The sequence below is a fragment of the Dendropsophus ebraccatus genome, chromosome 5, assembly GCF_027789765.1.
Source record: "Dendropsophus ebraccatus isolate aDenEbr1 chromosome 5, aDenEbr1.pat, whole genome shotgun sequence".
Classification (NCBI taxonomy): domain Eukaryota; kingdom Metazoa; phylum Chordata; class Amphibia; order Anura; family Hylidae; genus Dendropsophus; species Dendropsophus ebraccatus.
Genome location: NC_091458.1, coordinates 7,061,491 through 7,084,892, shown reverse-complemented (window position 1 = coordinate 7,084,892; position 23,402 = coordinate 7,061,491). Strand labels below are relative to the sequence as shown.

The window sequence follows — 23,402 nt, the reverse complement described above, 5'->3', positions numbered from 1 at the left end:
GGGCTGGACATTTAGACCCAATACAGTTACATAACTACATTTGATTGTGAGGATTACCTGACTAACAAGTACTGCCCACCCCCTCTCTATGAGGCTGGGTTCACAGGTACAATTGTTGGTCAGTATTTGTGACACAGCCCAGAAGGTGTGCATGTAGTGTCCAGGAACAGGTGTGCCACTACTGTGTCTTTATACCACTGGTCGTCAGGTATTGCCACACTCCGGGCTGAAGGCTGCTGTTTTGCAACTTCACCACTTGGTGTGTAACACAGCTGAAGGTATTGAAAGGGTTAACTGTGTATTATACGTTCTGTTGTGTTAGCCAATGGTTAGCCTGGGTACCTCACACCACACACGAGCCCTTGTCTCTTTCTAGTACTATCAATGGGTAGTTAGTCCAGGTCAACCCTATATAAGGTTTAGTAGTTCGTGGTGGGTGGTTTTTTGGTCTTCTAGTGGTTGGTGTCCTGAAAGAGAGCAAAGACAGAGAGAAAGTTTCCTTATGCCAGGGCCCTTGACAGGGACCATATACCACATGCTGATTCTTAAGAGAGAGAAGTTATAGAGACTATGCAGCTAAAGTGGGGTAACGGCCTCTTGGGTTACCTTGTCTACGCCAGGGGGAAATACTAACTAAAGTCAGGACGATACCTCTGCATCGGAGCAAAGTGCAAGGAATGAAGACAAACTCCATTAATATCTGCTCAGCCTACTTGGCAACCTTGAGAGGCTAGCTACACCCGGTTGTGCAAGCCAAGGACTTTCCATCCGGGAGCCTGGTGATGGGCACTGCAGGGGCACGGGGACCAATAAGTATAGGTTCTTTATTATGTTATCCCCACCCTCTGCCCGCATTGTCATTATTATTTTTGCCACACCTTTCTTTTAACCCCTTAAGGTCAAAGCCTATTTTCGTTTTTGCGCTTTTGCTTATTCCATTTTAAGTTTAAAAGTCCATAGCGCTTGCATTTTTTCACCTAGAGACGTATATGAGCGCTTATTTTTTGCGAAAACCAATTGTACTTTGCAATGACCGGCATTATTTTTCCATAACATATGCTGCGAAACCGGAAAAAAATCATTTGCGCTGTCAAATTGAAAAAAAAAACGAATTTGTTTTGATTTCGGGGAGTTTTGCATTTACGCCGTCCGTCCTATGGTAAAACTGACTTGTTATGCATGTTCCTCAAGTCGTTACGATTACTATGATATATAACATGTATAACTTATATATATACGTTCCTTAAAATCGCTCCATTCCCCGGCTTATAGCACTTTTATCCTTTGGTCTATGGGGCTGTGTCAGATGTAATTTTTTGCGCCATGACGTGTTCTTTCTATCGGTACCTTGATTGCGCATATACGACTTTTTGATCGTTTTTTATTACATTTTTTCTGGATTTGATGCGACCAAAAATGCGCAATTTTGCACTTTGGAATTTTTTTGCGCTGACGCCGTTTACCGTGCGAGATCAGGAATGTGATTAATTAATAGTTCGGGCGATTACGCGCGCGGCGATAGCAAACATGTTTATTTATTTGTTTATTAATTTATATTTATAAAATGGGAAAAGGGGGGTGATTTGGACTTTTATTAGGGGAGGGGATTTTTTATTAATAAAAACACTTTTTTACTTTTTTTTTTACATGGACTAGAAGCCCCCCTGGGGGACTTGTATATACACAGCACTGATCTCTCATAGAGATCAATGCTGTGTATATACACAGCAAAGATCCATCAGATCGGTCATAGATTGCTATGGCCTGCTGCAGGCCATAGCAATCTATTGCCGAGCCGGGATCAGCGTCATTCCGACGCTGAGGCCCGGCACGGGCAGAAGGAGATCCGACCCACTAGACACCAGGGATAGTGTGCATAAAGCACTTCAATGCAGCTGTCAGGTTTGACAGCTGCATTGAAGTGCTTAATTAGCCGGCGCGGCAACGGGACCCGCGCCGGCTAACAGAGGCACTGCTCGGCTGCACGTGTCAGCCGGGATCAGCGCCGTTCAGAGCGGGGTCCCGGCGGGACCCCGCTCTGAACACCCCCCGCGGCTCCATGACGTATCAGATACGTCATGGGTCGCTAAGGGGTTAAAGCTTCTAAACCTCGCACTGTGAGGCTATGTGCACACGTTGTAAGAGACCGGCCGTTCTGTGACCCCGGGCGGGTCACGGAACGGCCGGTCTCTGCCCGGATCATTGCGGCCGGTACTTAAGTACCGGCCGGATGATCTGTCCAGCCGCAGAGCTCTGATGCGGGCGCGAGCAAGCCGGAGCCGCTCGCTTCACTGTGCGAACTGACAGGTCTCTCTGTGGCCGGAATTCCCTGAATTCCGGCCGCAGAAAACTGACATCTCAGTTTTTTCCGGCGCCGCATGGGATCCCGGCCGGAGCACATACGATGTGTGTACGCTCCGGCTGGGATCCCATTGAAAATAAGGCTATGTTACACACCACAAAACTACGGCCGTAGTTTTACGTAGTGTGAACATAGCCTAAAACTTGTCTGGATTTCTTCTCCCTCATGGGTATGATGCAACTTGTTGGCTCCCAGGGAACTACAAAGTAATTTGGCTGGGCAGCCACTGCATCGTAGACCTAGCATAAAGCCCTGGAGGTTCCTGGGGTAAATTATGTACAGTACTTTCTCCTCATCAGGGGACTAGGATGAATCACCAGGATGAGCTGTTCAGCTCCATACAGTCCTGGGTTTAGGCCAAACTATGGAACAAGGGAGATGGTGATCTTTCCTTACTCTGCTCTACACTCTACTGAATGTCCTCTCTGCGAAGAGCAAGACAGGATCCTCTCCACTCTAGAATGTTCCCTGTGTAAATGTATGGGAATTCAGGGTGCGGGTTAACCCCTTACAGCCAGAAGCGATACAAATGCAATCACAACATAACAGGAACAAGGCACAATGAACTATAACACAGACCGCAGGCCTTGCAGGGTATCCACCAGGACGCTGCATGCGATCAGTATTCTGGTCTATACAAGGAGCCGGTCCACAACAGAAAATGGGCAATGATTCCGTCATAGTTTTATCTCTGGGTTGTTGGTTACACTTCTGATTTTGGACAAACACCAACCAGATAGTATGTGTGACTCCAGCATAAATGATTCTGAACCCAAGAAAACATATGACACAAATCATAGCTCTCACCTATAGGATCCCCATCCAACTAAGTGTAATTTATTAACTATGTACAGACAGTGGCAGTCTTTGGCACCAAGCACCCCAAGCGATCGCTTGGGGCCCCCAACATCCAGGTGGGCCCCCACGCCCCGCTCTTGTGCTCAAGCCCGCTGGACAGGGCCGCTGTGCTCGCTGCTGCCATCCGAACTGTAACTATGAGCACTCGTAATGAGCGCTTATAGTTACATGCAGCAGCACTGACAGGGCGGGAGACATTGGCCCCCTTCCTGTCAGTCACTCTAGTGGCCTCAGGAAAGGTTTTCCCTGCGGTCACAAGTGGCAGCTTTGTTCTTGTGGTGCCGGCGCTCCAGTGACATCACTGGAGCATCGGCGCCAGGACAAGGGGAGTGCGGCCTCTTGTGATCGCAGGGAAAACCCTTCCTGCTGCCACAAGAGTGAAGAGAAGAGGAGACGCCCGGACCCAGGTGATAATAAGTGTTTGTTTTATTGTGTTATATACTATATGGGAGGGGAGCACACAGGGGTCTGTTTAACTGGGGGAGCGCACATCAGGGGTCTATATAAATGGGGGGAGCACACAGGGGGTCTATATAACAGGGGGAGCACACAGGGGGGCTATAGACTAGTGGAGCTTCACAGAGGCGTCTATATACTACTGGGGGCAGCACACAGGGGGTCTATATACTACTTGGGGCAGCAGAATGGGGTGTATATACAACTTGGAGAGCACACAGGAGGTCTATATCCAAGTGGGGGAGCACAAAGGGGGGCTATATACTACTGGGGGAGCACACAGGGGTCTATATACTACTGGTGGGGCACACAGGGGGTCTATATACTACTGGGGGAACATACAGGGGGTCTATTTACTACTTGTGAGGCACACAGGTGGTCTATATATAACTGGGGAGCACACAGGGGTCTGTATACTACTGGGGCAGCACACAAGGAGTCTATATAATACTGGTGGGGCACACAGGGGGTTTATATACTACTGGAGGAGCACACAGGGGTCTATATCCAAGTGGGGGAGCACACAGGAGGTCTATATTCAAGTGTGGGAGCACACAGGGGGCTAAATACCCCTGAGGGAGCACACAGGGGCCTATATACTAGTAGGGGAGCACACAGGGGGTATATACAACTGGGGGCAGCACACAGGGGGTCTATATACAACTGGGGCAGCACACAGGAGGTCTATATACTTTTGGGGGAGCACACGGGGGACTATATATAACTGGGGGAACACACAGGGGTCTATATACTACTGGGGGAGGCAAACAAGGGGTATATACTACTGGGGGCAGGACACAAGGGGTATATACTATTGGGGGCAGCACACAAGGAGTATATATTACTGGCGGTAGCGCACAAGGGGTATATACTACTGGGGGCAACACACGGCGGTCTATTGTTTTGGAACGCGTGTCGAGGGGGGGCCCCAGACATACCTTCGCTTGGGGCCCCAGAAATGCCAAGACCGCCCCTCTGTACAGAAATAAGGTTATTGTCAGAAGTGGAAGAGGAGGAGGATGGATCCTTACCGTCGCTGGAGGATATAATACTCATCACTGATCCTGGAAAGAGAGGAAAAATGTATTACATTTAGAAGAAAAAACATTCTCTCTACATACTGAGAAGTATGGGCAGTGTCGGACTGGCCCACCAAAGACCGGAGGGAGACTACCTACTATATGGCGTATACTATCTACTGGGGGGATAACAACTGCTTGGGGGCTAGCAGGGGTATTATCTATAGGGAGATATCTACTACATGGGGGACACTACCTAATGGGGGGCTAGCACAGGGACTACCTACAGGGGATGCCAATTACATGGGGAGGGGAGGGCTAGCAGGGGTATTATCTATAGGGAGAGATCTATTACATGGGGGATACTACCTAATGGGGGGCTAGCACAGGGACTACCTACAGGGGATGCCAATTACATGGGGAGGGGAGGGCTAGCAGGGGTATTATCTATAGGGAGAGATCTATTACATGGGGGATACTACCTAATGGGGGGCTAGCACAGGGACTACCTACAGGGGATGCCAATTACATGGGGAGGGGAGGGCTAGCAGGGGTATTATCTATAGGGAGAGATCTATTACATGGGGGATACTACCTAATGGGGGGCTAGCACAGGGACTACCTACAGGGGATGCCCACTACATGGGGAGGGGGGGGGCTAGCAGGGGTATTATCTATAGGGAGAGATCTATTACATGGGGATACTACCTACTGAGGGGGAGGCTAGGCTGCCTTCTGGAGGGGAAGCAGGAGTATTAACTACAGAGAGCTATGTACTACATGATGGATACTACCTATTGGGGGGGGGGGGGGTATCTAGTGACTGCAGGGATATTAACTAGAGTGATATCTACTACATGGGGAATACTATCTAATGGGTGGCTAGCATGGGGACTACCTACAGGAGGATGCCTGCAACGTGTGGGATACTACCTACTGGGAGGCTAGCATGGGTATTAACTACAGCAGGATATCTACCTGGTTAATACTACCTATTGGGAGGCTAGCAGGAGGACTACCTACAGGGGAGTACCTACTACATGGTGGGTACTGCTTACATGGGGGGGGGGGGGACTAATAGAGAGATTACATACAGCGGGTGTCTACTACATGGGATTGTGGGGGACACTATCTATTGGGGGGATGCCTAAAATGTGGGCTAAAATCCAGGGGGAAAACCTTCAGGAGGGTACTACCTACTTGGAAGATTACCGATAGAGTGAGGACTGCATGGGGTATACTACCTGCATAGAGATGCCTAACTACTGTATGGATGCACAGAAGGGGCCTAACTACTATATGGGGGCACAGAGGATGACTATACTGTATGAACAAGAAGACTAAACTGGCAGATTCTGTGGATGAGAGCAGTCTTCATTCATGATGGACGGGCCAGATGGAGAAGAAAGGGAAAAGTGAGCGAGTCTGATCTGAGAAGACGCCACCTGCGGTCACTGGAAGTAATTACATCTACTGTATAAGGGTCAGTGTGTACGGGGATAACTGGTCTTTGCACAGTGAATGCTATTTAGTAATGGTATTCTGGCGTTAGTCACTATGTGGTGTGGCAATAATATTTGTTTCTTATATTGTATAATTGGTTTTGTTGGTGGTATTACTGGTCTTGGTATACTGGATGTTATATAGTAATGTAATGGTTGTAATGGTGGAGGTAATAATATACTGTATATATCATGTATACTGGTATTACTGGTCTTGGTATACTGGATGTTATATAGTAATGTAATGGTTGTAATGGTGGAGGTAATAATATACTGTATATATCATGTATACTGGTATTACTGGTCTTGGTATACTGGATGTTATATAGTAATGTAATGGTTGTAATGGTGGAGGTGATAATATACTGTATATATCATGTATACTGGTAATACTGGTCTTGGTATACTGGATGTTATATAGTAATGTAATGGTTGTAATGGTAGAGGTAATAATATACTGTATATATCATGTATACTGGTATTACTGGTCTTGGTATACTGGATGTTATATAGTAATGTAATGGTTGTAATGGTGGAGGTGATAATATACTGTATATATCATGTATACTGGTAATACTGGTCTTGGTATACTGGATGTTATATAGTAATGTTATGGTGGTAATTGTGGAGGTGATAATATACTGTATATATCATGTATACTGGTATTACTGGTCTTGGTATACTGGATTTTAGTATGTTATGGTGGTAATGGTGGAGGTGATAATATATATTTCCTGTATACTGGTATTACTGGTCTTGGTGTACTGGATTTTGGTAATGATATGGGGGTACAGTGATAATATATATTTCGTGTATACTGGTATTACTGGTCTTGGTATACTGGATGTTATATAGTAATGTTATGGTGGTAATGGTGGAGGTGATAATATATATTTCCTGTATACTGGTATTACTGGTCTTGGTGTACTGGATTTTGGTAATGATATGGGGGTACAGTGATAATATATATTTCGTGTATACTGGTATTACTGGTCTTGGTATACTGGATGTTATATAGTAATGTTATGGTGGTAATGGTGGAGGTGATAATATATATTTCCTGTATACTGGTATTACTGGTCTTGGTGTACTGGATTTTGGTAATGATCTGGGGGTACAGTGATAATATGGTAGCGTTGTATAAGATATATTTGTTCTATCCGGTATTAGTGCTGAGCCGGCATAGAACTATGTATTCTGATCTCCCATAAAACATCCACAAACACTATGGCTCCCAGCATTCACTGACAGTCTGCAGCCCTCGGGATATGCTGGGAGTTGTAGTACAGCGATCAGACAATCCTGATAGCCATTGGGGCTGTAGAAGGATTTACTGATGGACCGTTAGGACTGATGGTTGTGACCCACAGATTGCAGCCGTCGTTTATTAACCCTTTGCGGCCCAAGCCCAGAATGACCCAGTGGACCGTGCAGATTTTTGTGTTTTTAGTTTTTCCCTCCCCCCTTCTAAGAGCTCTAGCACTTTCAGTTTTCTATCTACAGGGCCATGTAAGGGCTTGTTCCTGGCACTTTTTCCACTCTTTTTGTCTACGCTGTTCACCGTTTGCGATGATGCTTGTTATATTTTATTAGATCGGACAATTACTCACGCTACGGTATATTATATGTTTATTTATTTATTTTTATGTTTTATTTATATAATGGGAAAGGGGGGTGATTTAAACTTTTATTGGGGGAGGGGCTTTAATCCCTAGACGAGCGACTCTGTACCCACAATCTGACCCCCCCAAAGCGCTTGTACCTTCAGATAGCTGTTTTAATCCAAGATCTGTCCTGGGGTCCGTTCAGCAGGTGATGCAGTTATTGTCATAGAAAAAACTTTTAAACTGCCCAACGGCCAGGGCTTAGATTGTGTATGCATTAAGCTGGCTAAGCTGGCACAACCCCTCCAGCCCTCCTCATCATTAGGAATGCTCCAGGCAGATTGTCTCCTATTCATCAGCTGTGTAATTACTGAACATGGACTGGATCGTTAAGCACCTGTGCAATGTTCAGACAGGGGAAAATGTTCCAGTGGCATTTTTAATGATGAAGAGGGTGGGAGGAGGGATGGAGGGGTGGTGCAAAGTTAGGGCACAGATACTCCCGTTGGGCACAGGGATGCAAGCATAAAAGTTGTTTTCAGGACAATAGCTGCATCACCTGCCGAATGGACCCCAGGACAGATCTTGGATTAAAAGCCGCTATCTGAAGGTACGAGCAGTTTTGGGGGGTCAGATTGTGGGTACAGAGTAGCTTTAAGATCCTATCAGAAGGACCCAGGGAAATAGAGGGGGGCACAAGCCTGGAGGGGGCGCCAGCCTTCCCCGATAAACAATGTTTCTGTCAGCAGCTTTAGGCTAGGTTCAGACTATGTAACAGTGCGGCTGTATTTGCGGCTGTAATTGTGCGGCGGTATTTTTGGTGGTTCATGCGTACGCTGGAAAGTATAGGATATACGGCTGCACAGTGCACACTATGTATGAATCTACGGCCCGATCGTAAACGGACCCGTAAAAAATGAACAAGACCATTGTTTGCGGCTGGACATGCGGCCGTGGATTGACAGGCGGTCCGTACGGAGTACTTCAAAAATAGCCGGCAATGATGCCGAATGCCGATACCTCTAATAGTTAATATATTAAATTAATAAAACACATTTTCTTTGTAATAAAGACACTTTCGTTGTTCAATAATTTATTTCTAACGATTCCATCATTTTGCAATTAAATATACTGTTAAAATAAATAGATATATAAATAAATGTATATTTATCTATATATTTATTTTTTGACAGTATATTGAATTGCACAATGATGGATTCGTTAGAATTAAATTATTGAACAACGAAACTGAATTTATTTCATCGAAAATGTGTTTTATTAATTAAATATTAATTAGTACAGGAAGCTCCATAAGCCGTTAATTAATATGCGGCAATAGAGCATTCTGTACTAATCATCACTTTACTTTAATTAAAACATCAAATGTTTCTTCTAATTATGTTATGACAATAGCATTATTAGAAGAAACATTTAGAAGTATATGTGCGCTCAGCTGATTGGCTGATCGGCTCAGCGCACATATAATGAGCCGGTCCGCAGTACAGTCACTTCATTGTGCTGCGGACCAGCGAAGAGGACACATCGGGGTGAGTATAGAGCTCTCCCCACCCCCTCCCCAGCACTGCACCCCTCCCAGCAAGGAAGGGGGGGTCACTTAACCCCTTCCTTGCTGGGATGGGTGCAGTCTGACATCAGTCTGGCCCCCAAGGGGTTAAGGGGGATGCAATACATCCTCCCTTAACCCCTTGGGGGTCAGACTGTAAGCAGCGATCTGTAAAGATGCTGCATACTGTAAGGAGCACAACACCGCTCACAATGATGGGTGTTGTGCTCCTGTTTGTGTGTTTTTTGTGTGTTTCTCCCTTTTTGTTTTTCAGATATCGGTATCCGGGGATTACGTCGGATTCCATGGACTACGTCGATGACCAGCGGTTGTTTGTTGTTTTTTTTTAATAAAATTGTCAATGAGGGGTGTGGGGGTGTTTTTATTTGAATAAAAAATTTTTTTAACTTGTGTCTTGTCTTTATTTCTTTACGTTATAGACTTAGTAGTGGAAGCCGTCTAATAGACGGAATCCATTACTAAGTTGGGGCCTAGTGTTAGCCGGTATAAAATGGCTAACACTAACCCCCCCATTATTACCCCAGTACCCAATGCCACCAGGGGTACTGGGAAGAGCCGGGTGCCAGTGGTCCCGGAGCGTCAAAATTGGCACCCGGCTCTTCCCAGTACCCCTGGTGGCATTGGGTACTGGGGTAATAATAGGGGGTTAGTGTTAGCCATTTTATACCGGCTAACACTAGGCCCCGACTTAGTAATGGATTCCGTCTATTAGACGGCTTCCACTACTAAGTCTATAAAGTAAAGAAATAAAGACATGACACAAGTTAAAAAATTTTTTTATTCAAATAAAAACACCCCCACACCCCTCATTGACCATTTTATTAAAAAAATACAACAAACAACCGCTGGTCATCGACGTAGTCCATGGAATCCGACGTAATCCCCAGGATACCGATATCTGAAAAACAAAAAGGGAGAAACACACAAAAAACACACAAACAGGAGCACAACACCCATCATTGTGAGCGGTGTTGTGCTCCTTACAGTATGCAGCATCTTTACAGATCGCTGCTTACAGTCTGACCCCCAAGGGGTTAAGGGAGGATGTATTGTATCCCCCTTAACCCCTTGGGGGCCAGACTGATGTCAGACTGCACCCATCCCAGCAAGGAAGGGGTTAAGTGACCCCCCTTCCTTGCTGGGAGGGGTGCAGTGCTGGGGAGGGGGTGGGGAGAGCTCTATACTCACCCCGATGTGTCCTCTTCGCTGGTCCGCAGCACAATGAAGTGACTGTACTGCGGATCGGCTCATTATATGTGCGCTGAGCCGAACAGCCAATCAGCTGAGCGCACATATAATTCTAAATGTTTCTTCTAATAATGCTATTGTCATAACATAATTAGAAGAAACTTTTGATATTTTAATTACAGTAAAGTGATGATTAGTACAGAAAGCTCTATTGCCGGCAATATGAATTAACGGCTTATGGAGCTTCCTGTACTAATTAATATTTAATTAATAAAACACATTTTCGTTGAAATAAAATCAGTTTCTTTGGTCAATAATTTAATTCTAACGAATCCATCATTGTGCAATTAAATATACTGTCAAAAAATAAATATATATATAAATATACATTTATTTATATATATATTTATTTTAACAGTATATTTAATTGCAAAATGATGGAATCGTTTACATTTAATTATTGAACAATGAAAGGGACTTTATTACAAAGAAAATGTGTTTTATTAATTCAATATATTAACCATGAGAGACATCGGCTATAGTGCAGAGGATCGCAAACCCCGGTAATAGCGATTCATGTAAACTGTTTCCCTGCTTTCCCAGATGCATCCAGAGGTGTTTCCATCACTTTCTTAAGATTTTATTTGTTATTTTTAGTTGAACCAGATTTCCAAGTAAATGACCGTATGTTTTGAGCCGCATGTCTATTTTTTCCCACGGCCGGCGTTTCATCCGCACATTTACAGCCGCATAAAAAATACAGCCGCACAGTTACATAGTGTGAACCTAGCCTTAGCCTGATAGAGGCAAGTTTTTTTAGTTTTTTTTTACGCAGTTGACAGCCGTCAGCCGTACATCACTATTACATGTAATGATGTGTATGGGTCAGTAATATGTAATAGGTGTATGTGTCAGTAATATGTAATAGGTGTATGTGTCAGTGATATGTAATAGGTGTATGTGTCAGTAATATGTAATAGATGTATGTGTCAGTAATATGTAATAGGTGTATGTGTCAGTAACATGTAATAGGTGTATGTGTCAGTAACAATTAATAGATGTGTATGTGTTAGTAATATGTAATAGGTGTATGTGTCAGTAATATGTAATAGGTGTATGTGTCAGTAATATGTAATAGATGTGTTTGTGTCAGTAACATGTAATAGGTGTGTATGTGTCAGTAATATGTAATAGGTGTATGTGTCAGTAATATGTAATAGGTGTGTATGTGTCAGTAATATGTAATAGGTGTATGTGTCAGTGATATGTAATAGGTGTATGTGTCAGTAATATGTAATAGATGTATGTGTCAGTAATATGTAATAGGTGTATGTGTCAGTAACAATTAATAGATGTGTATGTGTCAGTAATATGTAATAGGTGTATGTGTCAGTAATATGTAATAGGTGTATGTGTCAGTAATATGTAATAGATGTGTTTGTGTCAGTAACATGTAATAGGTGTGTATGTGTCAGTAATATGTAATAGGTGTATGTGTCAGTAATATGTAATAGGTGTATGTGTCAGTATTATGTAATAGATGTGTATGTGTCAGTAATATGTAATAGGTGTATGTGTCAGTAATATGTAATAGATGTATGTGTCAGTAATATGTAATAGGTGTATGTGTCAGTAACAATTAATAGATGTGTATGTGTCAGTAATATGTAATAGGTGTATGTGTCAGTAATATGTAATAGGTGTATGTGTCAGTAACATGTAATAGGTGTGTATGTGTCAGTAATATGTAATAGGTGTATGTGTCAGTAATATGTAATAGGTGTGTATGTGTCAGTAATATGTAATAGGTGTATGTGTCAGTAATATGTAATAGGTGTATGTGTCAGTAACAATTAATAGATGTGTATGTGTCAGTAATATGTAATAGGTGTATGTGTCAGTAACATGTAATAGGTGTGTATGTGTCAGTAATATGTAATAGATGTGTATGTGTCAGTAATATGTAATAGGTGTATGTGTCAGTAACAATTAATAGATGTGTATGTGTCAGTAATATGTAATAGGTGTATGTGTCAGTAATATGTAATAGGTGTATGTGTCAGTAACATGTAATAGGTGTGTATGTGTCAGTAATATGTAATAGGTGTGTATGTGTCAGTAATATGTAATAGATGTGTATGTGTCAGTAATATGTAATAGGTGTATGTGTCAGTAATATGTAATAGATGTATGTGTCAGTAACAATTAATAGATGTGTATGTGTCAGTAATATGTAATAGGTGTATGTGTCAGTTACATGTAATAGATGTGTATGTGTCAGTAATATGTAATAGGTGTATGTGTCAGTAACAATTAATAGATGTGTATGTGTCAGTAATATGTAATAGGTGTATGTGTCAGTAACAATTAATAGATGTGTATGTGTCAGTAATATGTAATAGGTGTATGTGTCAGTAATATGTAATAGGTGTATGTTTCAGTAATATGTAATAGATGTATGTGTCAGTAACAATTAATAGATATGTATGTGTCAGTAATATGTAATAGATGTATGTGTCAGTAACAATTAATAGATGTGTATGTGTCAGTAATATGTAATAGGTGTATGTGTCAGTAACAATTAATAGATGTGTATGTGTCAGTAATATGTAATAGATGTGTATGTGTCAGTAATATGTAATAGGTGTATGTGTCAGTAATATGTAATAGATGTATGTGTCAGTAACAATTAATAGATGTGTATGTGTCAGTAATATGTAATAGGTGTATGTGTCAGTTACATGTAATAGATGTGTATGTGTCAGTAATATGTAATAGGTGTATGTGTCAGTAACAATTAATAGATGTGTATGTGTCAGTAATATGTAATAGGTGTATGTGTCAGTAACAATTAATAGATGTGTATGTGTCAGTAATATGTAATAGGTGTATGTGTCAGTAATATGTAATAGGTGTATGTGTCAGTAATATGTAATAGGTGTATGTTTCAGTAATATGTAATAGATGTATGTGTCAGTAACAATTAATAGATATGTATGTGTCAGTAATATGTAATAGATGTATGTGTCAGTAACAATTAATAGATGTGTATGTGTCAGTAATATGTAATAGGTGTGTATGTGTCAGTAATATGTAATAGGTGTATGTGTCAGTAACATGTAATAGGTGTATGTGTCAGTAATATGTAATAGGTGTATGTGTCAGTAATATGTAATAGGTGTATGTATCAGTAATATGTAATAGGTGTATGTGTCAGTAACATGTAATAGGTGTATGTGTCAGTAATATGTAATAGATGTATGTGTCAGTAATATGTAATAGGTGTATGTGTCAGTAACAATTAATAGATGTGTATGTGTCAGTAATATGTAATAGGTGTATGTGTCAGTAACAATTAATAGATGTGTATGTGTCAGTAATATGTAATAGGTGTATGTGTCAGTAACAATTAATAGATGTGTATGTGTCAGTAATATGTAATAGGTGTATGTGTCAGTAACAATTAATAGATGTGTATGTGTCAGTAATATGTAATAGGTGTATGTGTCAGTAACATGTAATAGATGTGTAGGGGAAAATATATAATGCTCCACTCACTGATCCCAGTGCTTGTCTTAGAAGCAGGGTATCTGCTGCTGAGTGACCCCGGTGCCCTGTTGTAAGGTCGGCCAGGGGACAGAGTGGTGAGTGGTGCTGTGTGGTGAGGGGACAGCATCGGGCAATGTATGTCTGGGGTGCGGTAGTGGTGGACACCATTCCTATCTGAGCAGGTCCGATGTGAAGGAGGCTGTGGGAGATGAGTCCCTGTTGTTCAGTGAAGTAGGTATTTGGGTTTTTCTTTTTTTTTTTTTTAATATATTTTTTTTTTACAATGTTTTCCGCACGCATTAAATCATGTGATACTTCTTTAGTTCATGTTGTTATCTTTGATGCATTTGCATATATACATTATTTGTTATGTTGGAGAAAGGGGTTAAGTTTTGTTTTTCTATTTTTTTGTTCTACTAGAGCACTGGTCTGTGTTATCAGTACAATACACTGGTGTGCAGGGCCCCCTCCCTCTTTTACACTGCAGGATACTGTGGTCACCGCTGACTGCGGCATCTAATGGGTTAACTGGCAGGCTCAGAGAGCAGCTCCGCTCCTGACAGCTGTTATGTGAGCCCTGTAACATGTCACTGCTCCTGTGCCTATACACACACACACTATATATATATATATATATATATATATATATATATATATAGTACAGCCATAACAGATGGAGAATTATGTCCAAGGGTTTAATGTCTCTTCCTCTGCTGATCACTGATCTCTAGTGATCATGTGGCAATTTTTTAGCCCGGACTCATTTTGTCATTCTAGTTTATATTGGTATACGAGTTGTGTGGACCTGCACATAGACTGCGCCCCACACCGAACTGCCCCCGCGACACTGAGAAAGACCCCGGGTGGGTCCAAACGTGCTGCTTGTCGCCTATCATACACCACATGTATGCAATAAGCTGCACCAAATAGAAGCTGCTGTAAATTATTACCTGGTTTGGCCTTGGACGCGCTGCAAATAAACTGAATTCACTTTAGCATTTTCAGATCTAAGGGCCCTATTCCACCGGACGATTATCGTTAGCATAATTGTTAACGATTAACGATCTCAAACGACCGCTATTGCGAAAGACCTGAAAACGTTCACCCATTTCCATGGAACGATAATCGTTACTTATGATCGTAATTGCGATCGTTTCTTCTTCCGTATTTATTCGCTATTGCGTTCGTATCTATTGCGAACGACCGAACGATGTCTTATTCAATGCGAACGATTTGCGAACGTTTTGCGAACGAGCAACGATAAAAATAGGTCCAGGTCTTATAAAGCGATCAACGATTTCTCGTTCGGTCGTTAATCGTTACTGCATTTCAACCGAACGATTATCGTTTAGATTCGAACGATTTAACGATAATCTGAACGATAATCGTCCAGTGGAATAGGGCCCTAAGTGTGCTACTGATTATTGTTCCTTATGATTTATGGGCTGACACCCTTCCAAATAGCACTTACCCTCATATCCGCTGTGCACCCCTTTTATACTATACTAAGGGGTCATTGCTGCCTGTCAGTAACAGTGAGGGCCTGGCTGCTGACAGCGCTGTAGGTGACAGTCACCCATGCTGCACATTCGCTTGAAAAGCAATGGATGTTCATATACATATCTGTCAGAACGTATATGTGTGAACATAGCCTGAAATTCTTACATTACCTAACCTGCTCAAATAAAAAAAACACAACAACACAGCACCACACCTGTTGTTTTTTGTTTATTCTAAAAAAAAAACCCATAGAAGCACCAGTAACAAAATAAATCTTATACAAATACACTGATGCCCTAATTGTGCAAAAATAGTAAAACGAGAAGGAAGTCTGTACATAATCGGTGGTTCTGTCGTAACCGTGAGCTGCCGCACTACAAATGCAGAACACACAACCCACTAGGCTGAATGCCAAAGTTGTGCAAACGCTGTCATTTTTGAGAAAAAAGTGAAGAACATTATTTACGTACATTATATATGCTCTAAAACAGAGGTAATAAAAAACTAAACAGCCCACAAAAATGACTCTATAGACCCCCAAAAATCACACAAACTTGGGCCATGTGCACACTCAGTATAACACCGGCCATTCTGTGACCTGGATGTATCACAGAACGACCAGTCTTACTGAGGAACATCCCGGCCAGTACTACAGTATCGGCCAAATGATCTTCACTTCTGCTGAATTCAGATGCAATCGCACCCGTTTGCACCTGCATGCGAATTCACCACTGCACACAATGGAGCGTGCGTCCGGAGCGTGTTGCAAACTGGCTATAATGGCCATGAATAATACTTTACTTACGTTGTGTGAACATGGCCTTACTATGTAAAATATACCAGAGTTACGTAGTAATTTGCACCAGGGTGGGCACACATACCACGCTTCAGAAAAGACTTCAGACTTTTTGCACCAGGTGTGGTAAGGAGGCCTAACGTGCCAGAAATACAATTTTATTTTTAGTCAAAATTCTGGTGTAAAGTAAAAGAATCGAGAAGAGATGAGTCTATGAAGATGAGCCACAACTATCACACAGGACAGACCACGTCTATGGAGGTGAGCCGGAACTATCATACAGAATGGTACACGTCTATGGAGATAAACCGGCTGTATCACACAGGATGGACCATGTCTATAGAGATGAGCCAAAACTATCACACAGGATGGGCCACGTCTATGGAGATGATCCGGCTGTATCACACAGAACCGGCCACGTCTATGGAGATGAGCCAGATATATCACACAGAACCGGCCACGTCTATGTAGATGAGCCGGATCTATCACACAGGATGGGCCACGTCTATGGAGATGATCCGGAACTATCATACAGAATGGTACATGTCTATAGAGATGAGCCGGCTGTATCACACAGGATGGACCATGTCTATGGAGATAAGCTGAATCTATCACACAGAGCCGGCCACGTCTATGGAGATGAGCCGGATCTATCACACAGGATGGGCCACGTCTATGGAGATGATCCGGAACTATCATACAGAATGGTACATGTCTATAGAGATGAGCCGGCTGTATCACACAGGATGGACCACGTCTATGGAGATAAGCTGAATCTATCACACAGAACCGGACACAGAAAAAAGAAAAAATTGGTCAGCTGTCCTAGAACACCGTTCACACTAGGCAGGAGCACGTTGCCATGGCTGAAATTGCAAACACACAAAAACACAGAAAAATGCAACAGCTCACCGCAACAGCAAGATACAGACCCACCATAGATATGAAAATAATTAAAAGCAGCCCCCCCCCAACTTCCACAAAAATAATGAGACTCTTGGTTACTATTTGCAAACAGAACCGGCCACGTCTATGGAGATGAGACGGATCTATCACACAGGATGGGCCACGTCTATGGAGAGGAGCCGGATCTATCACACAGAACCGTCCACGTCTATGGAGATGAGACGGATCTATCACACAGGATGGGCCACGTCTATGGAGATGAGACGGATCTATCACACAGGATGGGCCACGTCTATGGAGATGAGACAGATCTATCACACAGGATGGGCCACGTCTATGGACATTAGATGGCTGTATCACACAGGATGGGCCACGTCTATGGATATGAGACGGATCTTTTACACAGGATGGACCACGTCTATGGAGATGAGACGGATCTATTACACAGGATGGACCACGTCTATAGAGATGAGCCAAAACTATCACACAGGATGGACCACATCTATGGAGATGAGCCGGCTGTATCACACAGGATGGGCCACATCTATGGAGATGAGCCGGCTGTATCACACAGGATGGGCCACGTCTGTGGAGATGAGCCGGCTGTATCACACAGAACCGGCCACGTCTATGGAGATGAGCCAGATCTATCACACAGAACCGTCCACGTCTATGGAGATGAGCCAGATCTATCACACAGGATGGGCCACGTCTATGGAGATGAGCCAGATCTATCACTCAGAACCGGCCACGTCTATGGAGATAAGCCGGATCGATCACACAGGATGGGCCTCGTCTATGGAGAGGAGCCGGATCTATCACACAGGATGGGCCACGTCTATGGAGAGGAGCCGGATCTACATGGTTTTACACCTAGTATATTAACCCCTTAATGACCAGGCCTGTGTGCGGCTTTAAAGACCAACTTGATTTCTAATTTCTTAGCTGTATTTCTTTCTTTATTTTTTGGTCGGGCAGAGGGGATAACGGGATTACAATGGCTGTATCACACAGGATGGGCCACGTCTATGGAGATGAGACGGCTGTATCACACAGGATGGGCCACGTCTATGGATATGAGACGGATCTATTACACAGGATGGACCACGTCTATAGAGATGAGCCAAAACTATCACACAGGATGGACCACATCTATGGAGATGAGACGGCTGTATCACACAGGATGGGTCACGTCTATGGACATGAGATGGCTGTATCACACAGGATGGGCCACGTCTGTGGAGATGAGCCGGCTGTATCACACAGAACCGGCCACGTCTATGGAGATGAGACGGATTTATCACACAGGATGGACCATGTCTATGGAGATGAGCCGGCTGTATCACACAGAACCGGCCACGTCTATGGAGATGAGCCAGATCTATCACACAGGATGGGCCACGTCTATGGAGATGAGCCAGATCTATCACACAGAACCGTCCTTGTCTATGGAGAGGAGCCGGATCTATCACACAGGATGGGCCACGTCTATGGAGATGAGCCAGATCTATCACACAGGATGGGCCACGTCTATGGAGAGGAGCCGGATCTATCACACAGGATGGGCCACGTCTATGGAGAGGAGCCGGATCTATCACACAGGATGGGCCACGTCTATGGAGAGGAGCCGGATCTATCACACAGGATGGGCCACGTCTATGGAGAGGAGCCGGATCTATCACACAGGATGGGCCACGTCTATGGAGAGGAGCCGGATCTACATGGTTTTACACCTAGTATATTAACCCCTTAATGACCAGGCCTGTGTGCGGCTTTAAAGACCAACTTGATTTCTAATTTCTTAGCTGTATTTCTTTCTTTATTTTTTGGTCGGGCAGAGGGGATAACGGGATTACAATGTCACTTCTGCTTTTTATGTAAGGAAAACGCTACCACTTCCCAGTAACTTCTTGATGCTGCGGTCACTATTGGCACGTCTGACATCCGATGAATCACTATAAAACTACCGTGTGCAATCTTTAATGCTACTGTTTGTATTTTTTTTCATTGAAGTAAATCTGCCACAAGCCGGGCATGGCGGGGTTAATACGTAGTCTGCCCAGTATGTGGTTGGGGTTATATAACTCGCTGTGTAGCTGCACCTCTCCGGCCTCTTCTATCTTGGTAACGTTTCTTTCCTCATTGACTTCAGTAGATAACGGTCTGGATGTGACACAATATTGGATCTGCCCTAAAGTATGTGCCCCCTCATATCACTAATACCCTCCACTATACACATATAACACCGTGTATATATATATATATAGTATGTAAGAGAGAGAAGGGTCCTACCTTACAGCCTGCAGCATGTAGTAATACAAGATGTGCAAGAGGAGAAGAGTGCATAGGAAGTGTGGAAGGAAGAGCCGCTATATGGTACTTTCACTTTCAGCAAATTAACCCTGTAAGGAATGGATGGTATTCACAGATAGTTGTTTACTCCCTGCCCCCTCCTATATCTCCCCAACCTCCTATAACCATGAAGGTGCGGTGTACTGTGTATATATATATATATATATATCAGCAGGAGAGGCTGGGTTATCTCCCTGTACACAGAGCAGGCGGTGGACATCAGATATGGATCCCATAGACGGGAGGGGAGCACACTTACTAGGAATAGATGAAGTGTTCCTGTATATACCGTAATGATTACATATATCATTACCTGTTGTTCTCAGGCAGGGATAATGGTGGTCTGGGGTGATGTACACAGCACTGTAATCCATTGTAAGTGTTAAAGTGGATAACACTGCAGCGTAGACAGGCTGGAGGCCATTACTACTACCACTCCTTTCTTCTCCTTCTATTTGCTTAATACAAGATTTTTCCTACCCATTTCGGGGATATTACACTTGTAGAGGGGCCTTAAAGGAGAAGTCCGTCAAATTTTTTTTTATTAAAGTATTGTATTGCCCCCCAAAAGTTATACAAATCCCCAATAGACACTTATTACAGGAAATGTTTATAAAGTGCTTCTCCCTGCACTTACTACTGCATCAAGGCTTCACTTCCTGGATAACATCGTGATGTCACTTCCTGGATAACATGGTGATGTCACTTCCTGCATAACATGGTGATGTCACTTCCTGGATAACATGGGGATGTCACTTCCTGTATAACATGGTCATGTCACTTCCTGGATAACATGGTCATGTCACTTCCTGGATAACATGGGGATGTCACTTCCTGGATAACATGGGGATGTCACTTCCTGGATAACATGGGGATGTCACTTCCTGGATAACATGGTGATGTCACTTCCTGGATAACATGGAGATGTCACTTCCTGGATAACATGGTGATGTCACTTCCTGGACAAAATGCTGATGTCACTTCCTGGATAACATGGTGATGTCACTTCCTGGATAACGTGTTGATGTCACTTCCTGGATAACATGGTGATGTCACAACCCGACTTTCAGAGCTGTGCGGGCTGGGATTGCTGGAGAGGATGATGGCAGGGGGACACTGAGGGACACAGGGCACTGGATGGCATTCCTCTGCCATCATCCTTTCCAGCAGCCACAGCCCGCACAGCCACAGCCCGAGTCGGTTCGTGACATCACGATGTTATTTAGGAAGTGACATCACCAAGTTATCCAGGAAGTGACATTACCACGTTATCCAGGAAGTGACATCACCATGTTATCCAGGAAGTGACATCACCATGTTACCCAGGAAGTGACATCACCATGTTATCCAGGAAGTGACATCACCACGTTATCCATGAAGTGACATCACCATGTTATCCAGGAAGTGACATCACCATGTTATCCAGGAAGTGACATCACCATGTTATCCAGGAGGTGAAGCCTTGATGCAGTAGTAATTGCAGAGAAAAAAGCACTTTATAAGCATTTCCCGTAATAAGTGTATATTGGTGTATAACTTTGTATAACTTTTGGGGGGCAATATAATACTTTAATAAAAATATTTGCCGGACTTCTCCTTTAAGCATGTTCACACTGTTTGATTGAAAAGCATAAATCCCGTGCAGGGCCGTTTTAGTACATTGGTGGGCCCAGTGCACAGCCCTCAAGAGTGCCCCCCCCCAACCCAGCGTTATCAGAATCAGAGCTCCACGCACAGTATAATGCCCTGAAAATGCCCCTACACTGTATTAAGAGCCCAAATACATACGGTAGTTACTGTATAACCATATAAAGATATCACCAATGATACCATTACATAATACCGCCACACCATGTCCACTATCACTACAGACCCTATAACAGAGTGCAGTTACATCCATTTACTCACAGGGGGCGTCTTCTCTGATCAGAGTCTTTCACCTTTTCTTTTACTCCATCTAGCGTGGGCCACCTTTAAGTCTTCCCCCGGCTGGGAATCTTCTCTTCAGAATCTGCCAGAGAAACATTTTAGGCTCCAACACATACAGTAGTAAGGTCCCCTGTACCCCTATACAGTAGTTACCCCCCTCTGTGCCCCTATACAGTAGTTACACCTCTCTGTGCCCCTATACAGTAGTTACCCCCCTCTGTGCCCCTATACAGTAGTTACACCTCTCTGTGCCCCTATACAGTAGTTACCCCCCTCTGTGCCCCTATACAGTAGTTACAACTCTCTGTGCCCCTATACAGTAGTTACCCCCCTCTGTACCCCTATACAGCAGTTACCCCCTCTGTGCCCCTATACAGTAGTTACACCCCTCTGTGCTCCAATATAGTAGTAAGGTCCCTATATAATATAGGCACCTCTTTGCAGCCCCAATGTTAGTATAGACCCATGTGCTGCCCCCAGTAGTATAGACGCCCTGTGTGCTGCCCCCAGTAGTATAGACCACCTGTGTGCTGCCCCCAATAGTATATAGACCCCTGTGTGCTTCCCCCAGTACTATAGACCAACTAGGTGCTGCCCCCAGTAGTATATAGACCCCATTGTGCTGCCCCCAGTAGTATAGACACCTGTGTGCTGCCCCCAGTACTATAGACCACTAGGTGCTGCCCCCAATAGTATATAGACCCCCTGTGTGCTGCCCCCAGTAGTATAAAGACCCCATTTTGCTGCCCCCAGTAGTATATAGACACCTGTGTGCTTCCCACAGTACTATAGATCACTAGGTGCTGCCCCCAGTAGTATATAGACCCCCTGTGTGCTGCCCCCAGTAGTATATAGACCCCTGTGCACTGCCCCCAGTAGTATATAGACCCCTGTGCACTGCCCCCAGTAGTATATAGACCACTAGGTGCTGCCCCCAGTAGTATATAGACCCCCTGTGTGCTGCCCCCAGTAGTATATAGACCCCACTGTGCTGCCCCCAGTAGTATATAGACCCCACTGTGCTGCCCCCAGTAGTATATAGACCCCCTGTGCACTGCCCCCAGTAGTATAAAGACCCCCTGTGCACTGCCCCCAGTAGTATATAGACCACTAGGTGCTGCCCCCAGTAGTATATAGACCCCCTGTGCACTGCTTCCAGTAGTATATAGACCACTAGGTGCTGCCCCCAGTAGTATATAGACCCCTTGTGTTCTGCCCCTAGTACTATAGACCACTAGGTGCTGCCCACAGTAGTATATAGCCCCCTCTGTGCTCCCTAGTTATATATACCCCCCAGTGCATCCTCCAGTAGTATATATACCCCCTGTGCACCCCACAGTAGTATATATATATCCCCTGTGCTCCCCCAAGTAGTATATAGTCCCCCTGTGCACCCCTAGTAGTATATTTATCCCCTGTACGCTTTCTTAGTTATATATACCCCCTGTGCACCCCCCTCCATATAGAATTGCTCCCCCCGTGCATCCCCCCCATATAGAATAGCCCCCCCTGTACATCCCCCTCCATATAGAATAGTCCCCCCTGTACATCCCCCTCCATATAGAATAGTCACCCCTGTACATCCCCCTCCATATAGAATAGTCACCCCTGTACATCCTCCCATATAGAATAAACCCCCTGTACATCCCCCTCCATATAGAATAGTCACCCCTGTACATCCCCCTTCATATAGAAAAGCCCCCCATGCATCCCCCATATAGAATAGTCACCCCTGTACATCCCCCTCCATATAGAATAGTCACCCCTGTACATCCCCCTCCATATAGAATAGCCCC

At 43.8% G+C, this 23,402-nt stretch overlaps 1 protein-coding gene across 1 annotated transcript in view; it reads right to left on the bottom strand.

The window, feature by feature from the left end:
* LOC138792213 (NACHT, LRR and PYD domains-containing protein 3-like) overlaps nucleotides 1-19,649 on the bottom strand; it is a 46,603-nt gene extending 26,954 nt beyond the window's left edge. The window contains exons 1-2 of the mRNA XM_069969355.1: nucleotides 19,618-19,649; nucleotides 4,708-4,740 (exon numbers count right to left, since the gene is read on the bottom strand). Of these exons, the coding sequence (XP_069825456.1) occupies nucleotides 4,708-4,732 (25 nt within the window). The 5' untranslated portion in view covers nucleotides 4,733-4,740; nucleotides 19,618-19,649. The remainder of the gene's footprint in view (nucleotides 1-4,707; nucleotides 4,741-19,617) is intronic.
* Nucleotides 19,650-23,402: the final 3,753 nt, after the last annotated feature.